Raw genomic sequence first — 18004 nt, 5'->3', positions numbered from 1 at the left:
AACGCATTATTAAGCTCTCAGAAACATTGTGGTATCAATTTCAGATAGTTGCAAATTCATGCGGCCTCGATCAAGAGTTACTTCTTCAAAAAACCAAGTCACAATAAAAAATGGACCAAATCGACGAAAACACAGCTGAAAACGGTCATCTATATGCGCCAATCTCTCAAAAACTCTTTTCAAAAGTCAAAAAGTCATTCACTGAACGCAGCGTATGAACAAAAAACTTCTCTCGCTCGGAAAAAGTTAGTTCACACAGCAATTTCACTCACTTTCACTTTTAGGTCAAAACGCCGCCTGCACAGATAGTACTTCCGGTTAAAAAAACCCTCTCTGAGTCGTAAAAAGACAGAGAGAAAACCAATACCACCCTTCGAGTTGTAAAAAAAACCACGATGTCGCCAATAATAGCATAGCTGTTATCACTTTGCAGCTATTAAAAACCAAGAAAAGGCCAATAATTTATGTTCCCAGACACGGTTGTCTTTTCAGATTTCTATTAAAACGAAGACTGATCAAAATCTGAATTTACAATTTAAAAGCTTAGATACAGTTCAATTTAATCTATATTGTATCATAAATAGATTTGTCACATTAACTAGGGGCAAAAGTGGAACTGTGACAAAGCATCCTAAATATGAAGATTCAAAATGTATGGACCTCAATCCGCGAGCTCAATAAAATTAGTAGAATTCGATTGTAAAACAGCTGAGGATTGAGGAAGAGAATATAGAACTATGACGAAAAGTTTGAGAAAAGTTTCTATGAAGTTCTGATATTTTTCAGCAACATCTGATCTGAAGCTGTTATCGACAAACCATAGTCCAACAAATAAAAGTTTTAAATAAATTGAAAACTTTGTCGCACCTAGATCAGAATCAGTCAACATAAATTTGAAGTTAACATGACTGTAAGCGAACAAACAGAGTTGATGACAGAACAAGTAAGCTAATAGTAACGGATCTGATCAGTGAAGGAGGCAGCTTCTGTACTGTGAACAAACTCAGAGACTACATCTCGCTGTGAGAGGTTTTCAGACGCAATGGTTGGCAGGCCATTGCTAGCAGTGTTTGTGGCGGTGGTCCCGTTAGCAACCAGCTGATTGGAGGCCGAGTACATTCTACACGATTCCAACTTGCTCTCAAGGTTGGATACTTTACGAAGGAGATCACTGACTATTTGCAGTGCCTGTGTTCTCGAAGAGTGGCGCATCGCCATATTTTGATGCGATTGTTGGGAGTGATGGTGATGCGTCTGATTCATCGACTTCTTAATGGGATGCACTTTGGCAGTGGGAGGCTGAGCCTGTTGTTGCCCAAGGTCGCCTTTGTCGTTGTTGTCTAAACAATGTGCAAAAAGAAGTTTTACTAATGATTTATCAAGCCAGGAGAAGAGAAAAGTATCTCAAGACAATCACAATTCATTAAGAACATAGCTGGCAGATTGCCAGAAAATAGCCGCAATAGATTCGTAGATCGGCAGTCTAAAAAACAGTAAAAAAGACAGAAATTCGTCTTTTCATTGAAGGCTGATCTGTTATATTTTGATTAAAAATCTGTACAAGTTATTGCTGCCTCTATTAGCTGATCTCAAATAACCTTCATTTAGAGTGATACGCACCCATTTGACCTTATCTCTTTGAATTAAAGTAAATAAAAGTCAATTTCAAAGTGAGGAAGTCATTTTTGAGAGTGAGGTAAGTCAAGTGTGACCAAAAATTTAATCAGGCGCATGAACAAAAAAACTCGCTCCACTAAGAGCAAAAAATGACGTCACACATGCAATTCAGTTGAAATTGCATGAACGAATGAACAAAAAATGGCTGTGACATCATATGGTCGTAACAAAAATCATGACGACGAAATAAAAAAACATAGCAGGACAAGTCCTGACGTACAATTCAAAGAATTTTCATTGACTAAACAGAAAACTAGACCTAGAACGGACTATGAATGGATTGGAAAAACCATTTAGAAGAAATCCGATCCAAAAAATCGAAAAAACAGTAAAAATCAAATTGAAATTGCCGCATGTGAACAAAAAACCACTAGCGAGAAACCGAAATTTTGTTCAAACACCATTTTTGCACTCTACTTTAAAATTAGAGCGAAAAAAATTCACGCCGCAAAACCACTCGCTTTTTCGCTCCATTTCCTGTTTCGGCGTGACCAAAATCACTACTCCAATTTGACTTCAAAAATCATGAAAATGTGTGAACAGATCTTAGAAAAAAAGACAGCGCCCCAATACAATTCAAATTCTTTGAATTGTAAAAAGACAGCGCCCCAATACAATTCAAATTCTTTGAATTGTAAAAAAAAACCAAGAGAAGGCCAATAATAGCCTCAGCTATCGCTGTGCGGCTATTAAAAAATAAATCAACTAAAGTTTGACGAATTGCTCTCGAATGACTGGCTCTTCAAACAATTTAGGAGGTTTAGACCAGAAACATTATTATGGTGAAACACTTCTGACTGGGAAGGGTTTCATACCAGCGATCTCTCGGATGGCAATCGGGGCGGGGACACTACCCTCTAAGCTTCACTGGCTATGTACGATCATCGCTCCCAATCGGTTTGAGCGAGACCAAAGTCAAGACGTACAATTCAAAGAATTTTCATTGACTAAACAGAAAACTAGACCTAGAACGGACTATGAATGGATTGGAAAAACCATTTAGAAAAAATCCGATCCAAAAAATCGAAAAAACAGTAAAAATCAAATTGAAATTGCCGCATGTGAACAAAAAACCACTAGCGAGAAACCGAATTTTTGTTCAAACACCATTTTTGCACTCTACTTTAAAATTAGAGCGAAAAAAATTCACGCCGCAAAACCACTCGCTTTTTCGCTCCATTTCCTGTTTCGGCGTGACCAAAATCACTACTCCAATTTGACTTCAAAAATCATGAAAATGTGTGAACAGATCTTAAAAAAAAAAGACAGCGCCCCAATACAATTCAAATTCTTTGAATTGTAAAAAGACAGCGCCCCAATACAATTCAAGTTCTTTGAATTGTAAAAAAACCAAGAGAAGGCCAATAATAGCCTCAGCTATCGCTGTGCGGCTATTAAAAAATAAATCAACTAAAGTTTGACGAATTGCTCTCGAATGACTGGCTCTTCAAACAATTTAGGAGGTATAGACCAGAAACATTTTTATGGTGAAACACTTCTGACTGGGAAGGGTTTCATACCAGCGATCTCTCGGATGGCAATCGGGGCGGGGACACTACCCTCTAAGCTTCACTGGCTATGTACGATCATCGCTCCCAATCGGTTTGAGCGAGACCAAAGTCAAGACGTACAATTCAAAGAAATTTCATTGACTAAACAGAAAACTAGACCTAGAACGGACTATGAATGGATTGGAAAAACCATTTAGAAAAAATCCGATCCAAAAAATCGAAAAAACAGTAAAAATCAAATTGAAATTGCCGCATGTGAACAAAAAACCACTAGCGAGAAACCGAATTTTTGTTCAAACACCATTTTTGCACTCTACTTTAAAGTTAGAGCGAAAAAAATTCACGCCGCAAAACCACTCGCTTTTTCGCTCCATTTCCTGTTTCGGCGTGACCAAAATCACTACTCCAATTTGACTTCAAAAATCATGAAAATGTGTGAACAGATCTTAAAAAAAAGACAGCGCCCCAATACAATTCAAATTCTTTGAATTGTAAAAAGACAGCGCCCCAATACAATTCAAATTCTTTGAATTGTAAAAAAACCAAGAGAAGGCCAATAATAGCCTCAGCTATCGCTGTGCGGCTATCAAAAAATAAATCAACTTAAGTTTGACGAATTGCTCTCGAATGACTGGCTCTTCAAACAATTTAGGAGGTATAGACCAGAAACATTTTTATGGTGAAACACTTCTGACTGGGAAGGGTTTCATACCAGCGATCTCTCGGATGACAATCGGGGCGGGGACACTACCCTCTAAGCTTCACTGGCTATGTACGATCATCGCTCCCAATCGGTTTGAGCGAGACCAAAGTCAAGCGTGAAAAAAACACTCGAGAAATTGAAAGAATGTTTTAGAAGAAAACAGTCACACAAAAATATTGCGTAAGACACACACTTTTACAATTGCTTCAAACTTCGTTCGAGAACAATTAAACAACTATCCGCTTACAGAAAGCAGTTTGTATTACAGACAAGGCAAAAAACACTACCATCTCGTTCAGAACATGCTTATCATTGGCGAATACTTTCGTCAGCATGAAACATACGGCAAATTTTTGAAAAAACAGCAGCGATTGATTCCCAAACACACAAATGGAATTGGAACAAATTAACAACGACAAAAGGGGCGATATCCATGTGTAGACCAGCACCATCAGAAGTCTGATGAAACAGTTGCCCTCCATTACCTTTCAATTCAATTACAGAGAGAAGCTTACAGTTAACCTCAACTCCTACAATTGAAATATCAATACGAGTGAGGTGCCTTGCGAACAAACAGCTTTAAAAGGTCTTGAAAAAATCTTTAACAGCTATCACTTCGCGGCTATTAAAAACATAACCGGCAGATTGCCGGAAAATAGCCGCGATAGACAATTGTGGCCTTCCATGAAATGAAACAACTAAAGAAACAAGATAGGCAGATTGACCAAAAGTCCTTTAGTTGACCACTAGATTTTTTGGGTTAGATACGTACTGTCATTTTTATGATACACATACGGTCTATAAGGAAAAAAGCCCTAAAAGAGCTTTTTCAAAATTGATTTTCGAAATTAAAAACTCAAGACTATTACTCAGGAATTAGGGCATATAAGATTGGCACTACTTAGATGCACACTGATGACCTTTAGCTAGTAAATTTTCATAAAACAAAGTTCCATAAGTGAGTTCAGAGGTCATTTTTTGAGTGAGATAAGTCACGCAATCGACCTAAAAGCAGAAACGACGTCACGCAGACAAATTTTAACTTCAAAGCAGTAGAAGTCATTGAAAAAGTCAAAGACGAAACGAAAATCTGTTAGACGAAGTAAAAAAACATAGCAGGACAAGTCCTGAGGTACAATTCAAAGTATTTTCATTGACTAAACAAAAAACTAGACCTAGAAAGGACTATGAGTGAATTGGGTAAAACATTTTTAAAAAAATCAGATAAAAAACAAAAAAAATAGAAAATCAATGTCAAAATGCCGCTAACGAGAACAAAAAACCAGAAATGTAAATTTGATTTTAGCAAAAGTCTAGGCTTAGAAGGAACTATGAATGGATTGGCAAAACCATTTAGAAAAAAATCAGATCCAAAAAACTGAAAAAAAACGGTAAAACCAAATTGAAATTGTAAACAGAAAACGGTAAACAGAATGTTACATTAGAAGGCACACACGTTTCCAAAAATTTCTTCAAACTTCGTTTGAGGGCAATTAAGCATGACCCTCTAACATAGGGTGAACTGCACTAAGACGACTGACGAAGAGTTGGTTTTAGTAAAATTTAGTCTAAGCTTAAGGAAGCTGGCCTCATTTAATCTCAACCAGTGCGATTCAACATTGTTTACTGCTGCAGTCGTGTCTTTTTAGGCAGAATTTTTGCTTGAACGTTTATATCTTTGGGTGACTTCTATCACGCCCGATTTCTTCGCTTTTTGCGATATATTTTCTATATGTATCTTAATTTTCAATTGGTCTAGTATAAACACTAATAAGCATTAGCGAGGGTAACTAAGAACAAAGTTTGAGTAACGGGCATCTAAAATCGGGCTTTATGGGTTTATCCAGTTTCTATTTCTGATTTCGTTTTTGATACTGACTCTGTTCATTTTGAATTGCTTTGCTGAGCAACCTTCATTGAACTGCTCTGCTCTACATTCATTGAAAACCATTTCTAAAAAACCAGATAAAAAAAACAAAAAAAATCAATGTCAAAATGTCTGAACCAGAAACAACTTGCCAGAAACGTAAATTTCATACCTAACATAAAATTAGGCCCAGAATGAACAATGAATGGGTCGATAAAACCATTTACAAAAAACCAATCAAAAAAATTGAAAAAAAAAAACAGTAAAACCAAGTGAAATTGCCTCATGTGAACACAAAACCCACAGCGAGAAAGCGAATTTTTGTTCAAACACCGTTTTCTCACTCGCCGCAAAACCACCCACTTATTCGCTCCATTTCCTGTTTCGTTGTGACCAAAATCACTACTCCAATTTGACTTCAAAAATCATGAAAATGTGCGACCAGATCTCAAAAACATAGCCGCAAAAATTCCGAAAACGACACCAAGTGGAAATCCACTTAAATGCCATCCAACTACTCATCAGACAAATCGTGCATCCAATAATTCACGATTATCTTGAAATAAAACCATAAAACAAAAAAGTAAAAAAAATCAAAACTATTAAAAATTGATTAAAAATCTGATCAAATTCTGTCATAAACTGATACCCAAAAAACTATCTCCGCCACAATTACTTCCCCAATGCAACTAGCAACTACTAAAACCACATGAGGTCTTTTAAAAAAACTTGAAGCCAAATCATGAAAAAATAAGCTCTTACAAACAACTTTGACTAAAACACTGGAAAAAAGTTATTTTTAATAATTACAAGAGCACACAAATCTAAACATAAAATCTTTTCAGCCAATAAGGTACCCAGATGCTCGCAAAACAATAGGCAAGTCATAATAGGTTAAGAAACTTGTCTAAAGAACAGAAAAAACCGAAAAACTGCAAAAAAATTAAGAAAATTAGTTCCAATTTTCGACATTTTTCGTCATATTTCTCAACAAAAAATGCTTCATATCCACAAAGCTGTAACCAAGTGTTAACTAAAAATTGCTCAAGTAATAGGGGTATCTTCAAAACCCATTTGAAGCAGAAAAACAAAACAATGGTGAAAAAATCGTAAAAATTAGCCCAAAAATTAGCAAAACACATGGAAAACATCCGCATTAGCATAAAATTCATATAAATTTTCAGAAATCTGCAATCCACTACCAAACCCAGCCTAAAATTAAAACCAAATCATAACCAAACCTCTTGACCAAAAAATAGAGAAAAAACAGTTTAAAATTCCGCACGTGAACAAAAAAATTTGCTCGCTTACAGAAATTTTTCACACCTCAATTTCTCGCTCTCTCAAAAACAGCGGTATGAACAAAAACCACTCTCTTTTCGCTCCGCTCTTCACTTTTGTTCAGCACCAAAATCACTCCAAATTTTTTCACGCGTTCCATTTCTCGCTTCAAAATTCACTCCAATAAAATTGATTGAAAAAAAGGACTTCTTCAATACTCCTCTTCGAGTCGTAAAAAGACAGCGCCCCAACACAATTCAAATTGTTTGAATTGTAAAAAAAATAGGAGCGCAATAATAGCCGCCTGGAATTGCTGATGCGGCTATTAAAAATGATTAACTTCAGCATTAACCAATCGGCTATCAGGTCCTTGTAATGTCAAATCCTATAATCGTATCAGAACAAAAAATGGTAAAGAGAATGTTACATTAGAAGGCACACACCTTTCTAATAATTGCTTCAAACTTCCTTTGAGGGCAATTAAGCATGACCCTCTGATATAGGGTGAACTGCACTAAGACGACTGAGGAAGAGTTGGTTTTAGTAAAATTTAGTCTAAGCTTAAGGAAGCTGGCCTCATTTAATCTCAACCAGTCCGATTCAACATTGTTTACTGCTGCAGTTGTGTCTTTTTAGGCAGAATTTTTGCTTGAACGTTTTTATCTTTGGGTGAATTCTTTCACGCCCGATTTCTTTATTTTTTGCGATATTTCCTATATGTATCTTTATTTTCAATAGAGATAGAGTACCTTATATCACGCAAAAACAAAAATATTAACTAGATAGAAATCACTCAACGCACAAAACGTTTAAGCAAAAATTTCGCTTAAAAGGACACACGATTGCAATAATTGCTTCCAACTTTGTTCGAGAGCAAGTACATCATCTCCAATTACCAGAATATAAGATCCACCAAGAAATCATTTGGATAATGCATGAGTATGTCACCAATTCATACATCGAACAATCGAATCACTAAAAATATCAATTCCGAACATTCAAGATGTTCGAAAATAGATACATTAAACAAAAAATAAACATAGTCGGAAGATTGCCGGAAAACAGCCGCGATAGACGCTTGGGGCCTTCCATGAATTGAAACAACTAAAGAGATTAGATAGACAGATCGACCACCAGTCCTTTAATAGACCACTAGACTTTTTGGGTCAGCTTTGGACTGTCATTTTAGTGACACATAAGCTCTATAAGGAGAAAGCCCTAATAGGGCTTTTCAAAATTAGAATTTCTTCCGTTTGTGCCCCCTCAGTTTAGTGGCCGCATATTATTTGCACCCCTCAGATGCACGTGAAATATTTTTTACGTAATGACTTACTATGTAATGGCACGTGCTCTGTAACTGGGGCGCATAACGTACTGGGGGCGCAAACGGAGAAGATCCCAAAAATAATATTCAAAAACAAAAACTCAAGACTCTAATAATCAAGAATTAGGGCATATATGTTTGGCACTACTTAGATGCACACTATTGACATTTAACAAGTAAATTTTCATAAAGTTCAATAAGTGAGTTCAGAAGTCAATTGAAAAAGTCAGTTCCAAGAAGTCAGGGTAAGACGAAACGAAAATCTGTTAGACGAAGTAAAAACACATAGCAGGACAAGTCCCAATATGAATGGTTTGGGAAAACCATTTAGAAAAAAATCTGATCCAAAAAATCGATAAAAACTGTAAAAATCAAAGTGAAATTGCCTCATGTGAACAAAAAACCACTATTTACAACGAAAAAATTTCACGCCACAAAACCACTCGCTTTTTCGCTCCACCTCCTGTTTCGGCGTGACCAAAATCACTGCTCCAATTTGACTTCAAAAATCATGAAAATGTGTGAACAGATCTTAAAACATAAACCGACAAATGTCGGAAGAATTGCTCTTGAACGACATGCGAGGCAATTTAATTCATCAGGGGCTCTAGCCTAGATCAGTTTTTCTTAATGGGTGCAAAAAACTTTGACCCCACCGGGATTCCAACCACTGACCTCTGGATCCATGGCCACCCTCACTAACCACTGCGCTACAAGTCAGTTAATTGTGCTATGCCGCAACCGATTTTATATTAGCAACTTCGGAGCACTAGAGATCACTCAAAAATGATGAACGAAAGCGTGAAAAGGTCACTTGAGAAGTCAAAGAATGTTCTAGAAGAAAAGCGCAAAATTGTCAAGCGAAAGATTTGCATAAAAAAAGACACACACGTTTACAATAATTGCTATGAACTGCGTTCAAGAGCAATTAAAAAAAGAGAGCACCCAATACAATTCAAATTCTTTGAATTGTAAAACATAGCCGGCAGATTGCCGGAAAAGCTGCGAAAGAATAGACCTGAGTGCCATATAATAGAGATAGAAACAGATACAGATCTAAATTGAAAAAAAAATCGACGCCGCTCAAAAAGCTAGGTAAAAAAACATTTAGCGATAAATTGGTAAAGCTTGTTAAAATTCATTCCACAGAAGCCTCTTATTACGGACCTTTACTGCACATATGAGTTCATTTGACCTTAAACTAATTCAAATTAAACTTTTTAAGTTTTTAAAGTGCAAAAGTCATTTTATTGAGTGAGGTAAGTCACGTATGATCAAAATCTAATCACGCAAATAACCTAAAAACTTTTGCTAGAGCGAGTGAGAAATGACGATACGCGCGCAAATGCCGTTAGTGAGAGGAGGAAGTCATTCAGAAAATTTGACTTCAGCTTTGCTGTGTGAACAAATGTAAAACGAAAAAAGAGCGTCAGACGACGAAACAAAAAAACATAGCAGGACAAGTCCTGACGTACAATTCAAAAAATTTTCATTGACTAAACAGAGAAAAACTAGACCTAGAAAGGACTATGAATTAATTGAGAAAATAATTGAGAGACGAGGGGGTTGTGATAAAAATAGCCTGAAAGAAGGGTGCAAGGAGTAGTGGTGAGGTGAGTGGGTTGGTGGTGAATAGGGGAGGGTGGTTGGGGGAGGGTAAATCAGTTGAGCCAAAATCTTGAGTTTAATAACCGCCCTTCACAACAGGAATATTTGTCTCCTCAATACAGTTTCGGTTAACCGTCTCAGTTCCGGTAAACTCAAGTATCAAGCACCTTTCTGATTAATAGGAAAAAATGGGCGAGGATAGCGTAGTGGGGGGTTCACTGTTTTGAGCATACATATAATCCTGTTGTGGAGGGCGGTTTTAACTAAGATTTTGACCACACTCAGTTACCCTCCCCCCACTCAACGCCAACCTATCCTCCTTCCACCCTTCTTTCTGGATTTTTGAGTCCCCAAGCCCTCGTCCAGGCTTCCAACCTCACCCACCCCCCCACCCCACTCCATTCCCATCCCCTAATGCTAGCGTCCCTAGCAGCAGGCTACTACCGACGCAAAACGCTTGCTGATCATTCGGTAGCAGTTCGCCCGACATTATTGAAACCTTCAAATTAGCATAAAACTCCCTTTAATTACCAAAACCTTCGAAACGCTATCAAAGCAAGCTGAAAATTATAATTTTAGTCTGAAATAACCTTATAGACAATGTAGACAAGTTTCAAAAACGAAAAAAACTCAAAAAGCTATGTAAAGTGAGAGGAAGTCAATCAAAAAATTTTTACTTTTTCAGCTTTGCTGTGTGAACAAATGTAAAACGAAAAAAGAGCGTCAGACGACGAAACAAAAAAACATAGCCGGAAGAATTCCGGAAGCGACTCGAAGCGTAAAAACTTGACAAAAACCCTAATTGCAGCTGAAACCATTACCTTTTTTTAATAAACCATAAACTCATTAACCCCCCCCCCCCCCTCCCAGGTCTGATCTAAAAATTGGTGAAATTTAAACCACTGTCACCAAGAGAAACAAAATGCCCCAAAAATATTTATTATTGAAAACGTTTGCTAAGGATAAGTGCAAAATAAATAGGATAGTGAAAACACTGATAGTCTCAAAAAGCTGACAGTACTATCAACTTCCCTCAAATATTTCATGATTCTAATCTCAAAATAATCTCAGATAATACACTTAGAAACAAAATTAAATTTTTCAAAAAATAATGCTCAAAGTTAAGAATCAGAAAACTACTACAGTTAGATTTCTCATCAGTGCAATTAAGACAAAAACAACATACACTTTTTTCTTCTTGTATATATGCTAGACAACATGATTTCAAACTAAATCAAAAATTAAAATAATCATAGAAAAGCAACCGAGTAATATTTAAAGGCAAAAAAAATGTTTAAGAACAATACCAAGGTCGGAAAAAAAACAATAAAAAGTAATAAGTAGCAATTCTGGAAAAGGCTTTCTAGTAAACACTTAGTACTGCCTTATGTTGAATGAAATCAATTGCAACCCAAAGAAATGACGAAAATCTAAGAAAAAGCCGAAATCATTCAATTTGTTAATAACTGAAAAAATCAATAAAACCAGTATAAATGTAGGTGCCAGGACAGAGATAGAATGACACAAGCTAGAATGTGAACAATATGGACACAATGTAAGGAACACCCTAACAAAGACTAATTCTTGATTTTTGAAAGTTAAAATCAAAGTTTAAAAGTTTTCAAAGTTTAAAAATCAAATTTAAAAAAACAAGAAAAACTAACACCATTTCATTTTTCAGCATTCGAGACATAGAAAACACAACGATACATCCGAGACAAAAATCTATCCTCCTGAACAGATCAAAAAGCAGAAAACAAACATACGAAACATTTTGCAATAAAAGGTCAAAAAATTTTTAGGACTGCATTTATAAAAAACATTTAACTAATTTTCAAAAAATTAACGCAAAAAATTATTGACGTTTTTATTGAAACGAAATTAAAGACCCTCATGTTGCACAAAAAGAATATTTCTGGTAATTAAAACCAAAATACAGACAAAAAACTGAGAAAAATAGGAAAAAAACTACCAAAATCGGATTAGCATATGTACAATTTTATAAAACAAAAATACATCCAGGTAAAAAGAGGCATCGAGTATATGAATTGTCAACGGGAAGTTGTCATATTGACTGATTTTTGCCAAAAAACGGCTAAAAGATCCAAAAATGAAGAAAATAATAGGAAAAAAGCCAAAAATTAATTAAAAAATCAAGAAATTTATGCCAATTTTGAACTTGAAACGCGTTTTCAGGCTCTGCAAAACACTGTGCTATTAATTTCCAAGGTTTACATTTCAATATAGCATCGAATAAAAATCATTTCTACAAAAACCCAAATTACAAGCAAAAAAAATGGGCCACTTAGACGAAAAAACGGTTATCTATATGTGCCATTCAGTCAAAAACTACTTTTCAAAGTCAAAAAGTCATTCACTAAACGCAGCGCATGATCAAAAAACTTCTCTCGCTCAGAAAAAATTAGTTCACACGGCAATTTTTCTCACTTTCGCTTTTAGGTCAAAACAGCGTCTGAACGAATAGTACTTCCGGTAAAAAAAAAAACCTTAAGAAAACCAATACTCCTCTTCGAGTCGTAAAAAAACCAAGAGCACCGCAATATAGCTACGCTCAGCTTACAGCTTCGCAGCTATAAAAAAATTAGGAGCGCTATAATAGCCGCCTGGATTTGAGGACGCGGCTATTAATAATATACAAGCTAGCAAAAATTATCAAAAAAAAACTGAATGACTTTTTACGGCTATCGCTATCGCAGCTATTAAATAGTGTTATCACGCTCCATTTTGTCTAAATGTTGGAAATTTTTACTATGGCTGAGCGAAAAATGTGAACTTACTCGAGTATATGACGGTTGAATTTAATGCACCAATGCTCAAATTGCCCGATCTGCCATTGACTGCAGTAGATCTGCCAGTGTTAAAGCTCTGATTTGGACTAGATGGCTCTTTATTCACGTTCACAGGCGTAGATCTGTTGGAATGAGGCACCGATTGATTCTCAGTAGCTGCACCGTCCACCGTCTCGCCCTTCACACCATTCACAATTGTATTGTTATTGTTCGCCATACTGCTGTCTGTTGTTTGAATATTGTTGGCGTTTTCGGCGGTGGAATCGACTCCATTTGAATCAATAGTATCGGATTTCACCGCTGTTGTACCCTGTGGTTGAGATGGGTTCGTTTGTTGGGCTAACAATCGTTGTGAAATTAGGGAATTGTGTGATGCGTTAACAGGACTGGACACGTTGGAAATTGAAGTTCCAACGTGGACACCAGAGCTGTTACCGTTCAAGAGGTTGAGACTGGTAACAGCAGTGGCCTTTTGTTTTTGAAGTCGCATTTCTTGTTCCATGTCTCTGAATTCGTCCTTCATCCTCTGCAGAGCTTCTGACAACTGATCCTTTTGTATTACTTCCTCTTCCAGTGAGCACAGACGCAACAAATGCGACTCGAGCTCTGTTAATATATAACTACAATTTATTGGTAAGTCCAACAGGTTAATCATTCATTCACTTGACAAGAAAATTACTCCCACTGCCCCGATAAAAATTACATTAATGTTTACAAAATATAATAGTTACTGTCAATGATTCCAATCATTTGACAGAGACATGACATTGGTAAGTCAACGTATGCACTACCCAAAATCAAAAAACCAACTAACAACCATAACCGACTACCATCGCGCAAATTGCTCTCAAACGACCAGCGAGCGTTTGGCTTCGGTAGTAGCTAGCTGGGGGTTTACGGATGCTAGCATTTAGGGGTGGGGGGTTCAAGCGAGGAGGGGTAGGGTTGTGAGAACTGGACGAGAGGGGGAGTCCAAAAGACCAAATCGACAAGTGGAGGAGGGTGGACGGGGAGTGTTGTGGTGTTGTGGAGGGAGGGAGGGAGGGAGGGGGGGGGGTGACCGAGGGAGTCAAAATTTGTAAGACCCGCCCTTCATACCATGAAATGTCTCCTCAACAGTTGCACTGAATTGCATACTTAGAGACTAGTAAGACTGAGAGCTTCTCAGCGCCTTAATACCCTGCGGGTTTTACCTGTATATCCGTTTTTAGGGAACGAAAAGTTGAAAAGGGCCAGAAAAAAAATCGGTCAAGCGAAAAACTGCACAAAAACACCACAGGACTAATATAATTGCTACAAACTTCCTTTGAGGGCAACTAAAAAGTTTGACAAACGTGTTGGAATATTCTGTGCTACGCACAGTCTCACACGAGTAGTCTTGTCGTCATTTACGTTTCGGCTCGAGTATGATGTTTTACACCAGATTCCGAAACTTGCAGATTTGAATTGGATGTGAGCTAATACGGTCGTAGCAGAACTGGCAAAAAAGAACAGCTGAAAAAATTCCGGAATTGGCTGACATTCACAATTGACACAATCCACAACCTCAAAAAATTGCTTTTTTTCTGGATTAAATAGTTCTTTTCCTCAATGATGAACATACCCGGCAGATAAAGACCTCGGTTTAATTTTTACGTCCAGCATGACTTGGAATTGTCACCTTGAAATAGCCATAAAGAAAGGATTTCAAAAACTGAATCATTTAAGAAGAGTTATACCCCGCACCACAAAAGAAACTGTCAAATGCACATTGGTGAAAACATATATATTCTCTGCGGACTTTTATGCGTCAAATGTCTGGAACCCAGGACCACAGTATCTTCAACGCTTAGAGAGACTGCAAATATAATGTTTAAAATGGATAACTTGCCGTTCAATTTTGGGTGACAAAGAATACGATCAGAGCCTAATTCGAAATCGCCTGTTGCCAGTCAGTTATTTTCTAGTTCGTAACGACCTAACTCTGCTTAGCAAGATTTTAGAGGGCTTAACTTCTATGAATGCCTCAGACTACTGGCCAATAACTTTTGGTTGTCCAAAGACCAGATCAAGTGAAAAATTTTTTATTGAAGCCAGAAAAACATTTCGGAAACGTTCTGAAGATAATTACTTTAACAGAGTGGCCCGATTCAGTAATTCTTTGTCTCAACTTAAGTTTTTCTAACTATTCACCACAAAAAATCCATGTCAGTATCGAACAGAAGTGAAGAGCTTTTTGGAAGCGGAGGCAGTGAAAAGATTCAAATATAAAAGTTACCCTTCAGGATGGAAAGTTTTCGAGAAATTATAATCACTGAAATTTGATTTCTCCCCTAATCAGGGGACTATCAAGATGGTTGTAACCATGTTTGGTTGAATTCATTATTATTATTATTATTATTATTATTATTATTATTATTATTATTATTATTATTATTATTATTATTATTATTATTATTATTATTATTGCCGGAAAATAGCCGCCTTTGATTCCCAGAACCAAGACTGGGATTGAAAAATAGGGAAAAAATGATTTTTGTAAAAACAATTTTATAGTGCGAACTATTTTGATGTCATTTTGGAGCTGAACATTCTCCTGTTTCGTAATAGGAGCACACAGGGTCTAGTATAAACACCAATAAGCATTGGAGATGGTAACAAAGAACAAAGTTTGAGTAACGGGCATCTAAAATCTGGCTTTATGGGTTTACCAAATTTCTATTTCTGATTTCTTTTTTGATACCGAATTTGTTCATTTTGAATTGTTTTGCTGAGCAACTTTCATTGAACTGCTCTGCCGAGCAACTTTCATTGACTAGACATTCATTGAAAACTACTTCTAAAAAACCAGATAAAAAAAAACAAAAAAAATCAATGTCAAAATGTCTGAACAGAAAACAACTTGCGAGAAATGTAAATTTGATACTTAACAAAAAAACTAGGCCTAGAAAGAACAATGAATGGCTCGATAAAATCATTTAGAAAAAAACCAATAAAAAAAATTGAAAAAAAAAAACAGTAAAACCAAGTGAAATTGCCTCATGTGAAAAAAAACCACTAGCGAGAAAGCGAATTTTTGTTCAAACACCGTTTTCTCACTCGCCGCAAAACCACCCACTTATTCGCTCCATTTCCTGTTTCGTTGTGATCAAAATCACTACTCCAATTTGACTTCAAAAATCATGAAAATGTGTGAACAGATATTAAAAAAAGGCAGAGCCCCAATACAATTCAAATTCTTTGAATTGTAAAAGGAGCACTATATAAATATCGGTTAATTCAGTCATAATTATCAGTTAAAAAGATTGTAATAATAAATCGAACATAACTTCAGAACTGCACTACATTAAATGAAAAATCAACAGCAAACAAAAACCCGGAGCGTAAAGGAAAAAGACTTAAGAGATGTTTTTAACAACTCATGAAGTCAAACAACGATTATGGCGACAAATCATCATTGAAATCAGCGAAAAACACAAAAAGTTTTCAAACACTAAATGCAGAGGTTACGACAGATTGAAAAAATAGTAAAAAACAAATTTGAAAACTGACAAAGAAAAAAGTTGGAAACAATTATAAATGATCATTTAGCCTTAAATCCCCGGTAAAATTGTTCAGTGATGTTCCTGTTGAAACAAAACAGCGAAAAACGAACCGAAATAAGCACAACATTGGAAGATTATACCAAAAAATTAAAACTCCATTAAGAAACCAATTATCATTGAATAACAGACACAAAAGGTAAAAAAAAGTAGTTACCAATAGCTCGAAAAAATACCGAAAACGAATATAGATATAAAAAAATAATAAACAACCACTGGAATCACCACTTTCCTTTTGATTTGTGCAAAAAAATACAACGGCAAGTAAAAAACCTGAGAAAAGCATTGTCTGATTGAAAAGCCACATCCGTACACACTGATTGAAAAAGTCATTCCCTTGAAAACCTTTGTTAGGTTCACCGGAACACTTCTGGGGGACATTTTAATATAGCCTTGGTCAAGATAAGTTTTTACAGAAAAAAAATACAAGCTAAACATAAGCTAAATCGACAAACAAACGGCTAAAACATTAGGTTAAATGCACCAGTATGTCAAAAGGCTATCAAAATTCACAAAGACAGGGCAGCAAAAGAACAGTAAACTTCAATTTTTCAGAAAAAATTGGTTCACCCGCCAATTTTTCTCTTTCCCTTTTCGGTCAAAACTCCGTTTGAAAAAACAGTACCTTATGTATTAAATGTTATCAAAAATGTATTAAAAACAGTACCTTATCTAAAAAACAAAGCCAGAAGAACTCCGGAAGTGTTTCGAAGCGTCAAAATTCCGCAAAAAAAACCGTAATTTCAGCCGAAACCATTACCGTTTGTCTTAAAACAAATTCTTTAACTCGCTATATTCTCTTTCTAAAAAACTGGGAAATTTCACACCAAGAGAGATTTTAGCATTGACAGCATGGGAGCAGATGAAAAAAAAAACAATTACAACATCATTCAGTAACAATACAGAAAAAGACCGTTCTAAAAAAGTATAACTTTGACAGAGAAAATCACCGCAAACTTGATACCGCAAAAATTTATGTTAAAAAATTTGCTAACGTTCAAAATTGGCCAAATCGTTCGGATGTTTGAATTACTAATAGGTTCAAAAACAGACAGGACAAAATTATAATTAAATAACTCATGAAACCAAAAAAAATATGCACAACCAAGTATGCTACCCAAAATAATCAATCTTCGAAAAAAAACTAGGACTACACACACTAATAATTTCACTTTGCTGTCACAGCTACTAAAAAGATCCTCATGACATAAAACCGATCACCATAAGCTCCCCATGCCGCTAGCGAGAACAAAAAACAATTTCCGAGAAATGTTAATTTGATTAACTAAAAACTAAGCCTAGAATGAACAATGCATGCATTGCGAAAGCCAATTACAGAAAATCCAATCCAAAAAATCAAAAAAAACAGCAAAAACTAAATTGAAATTGACTCATGTGAACAAAAAAAAACTAGTGAGAATATTAGAAACCACTAGCGAGAAAGCTAGAAAGAAAAATGTAAAACCTCATTAAACCAGTTATCAATGAAAAGCAACCACAAAAGGCCACAGAAAGTAGAAATAAATAACCCAAAAAACACCAAACTTGCTTATTTCAGTAAATCAAACGAATATAATCAAACAAGATATAAGATAAAGACAGTCAACAACCACTGGAATCACCGCTTTCTTTTTGATTTGAT

The 18004-nt window shown here is 36.0% G+C and overlaps 1 protein-coding gene across 1 annotated transcript in view; it reads right to left on the bottom strand.

Annotated features, from left to right (window-relative positions):
* Positions 1-510: 510 nt before the first annotated feature.
* LOC142335252 (uncharacterized) overlaps positions 511-18004 on the bottom strand; it is a 46997-nt gene continuing 29503 nt past the window's right edge. Inside the window, exons 3-4 of the mRNA XM_075383673.1 lie at positions 12770-13387; positions 511-1340 (exon numbers count right to left, since the gene is read on the bottom strand). Coding sequence (XP_075239788.1) covers positions 949-1340; positions 12770-13387 — 1010 coding nt within the window. The 3' untranslated portion in view covers positions 511-948. The remainder of the gene's footprint in view (positions 1341-12769; positions 13388-18004) is intronic.

Source organism: Convolutriloba macropyga, chromosome 2, assembly GCF_964194025.1.
Source record: "Convolutriloba macropyga chromosome 2, txConMacr16.3, whole genome shotgun sequence".
NCBI lineage: Eukaryota > Metazoa > Xenacoelomorpha > Acoela > Convolutidae > Convolutriloba > Convolutriloba macropyga.
This window is presented reverse-complemented; position numbering and strand designations above follow the sequence as displayed.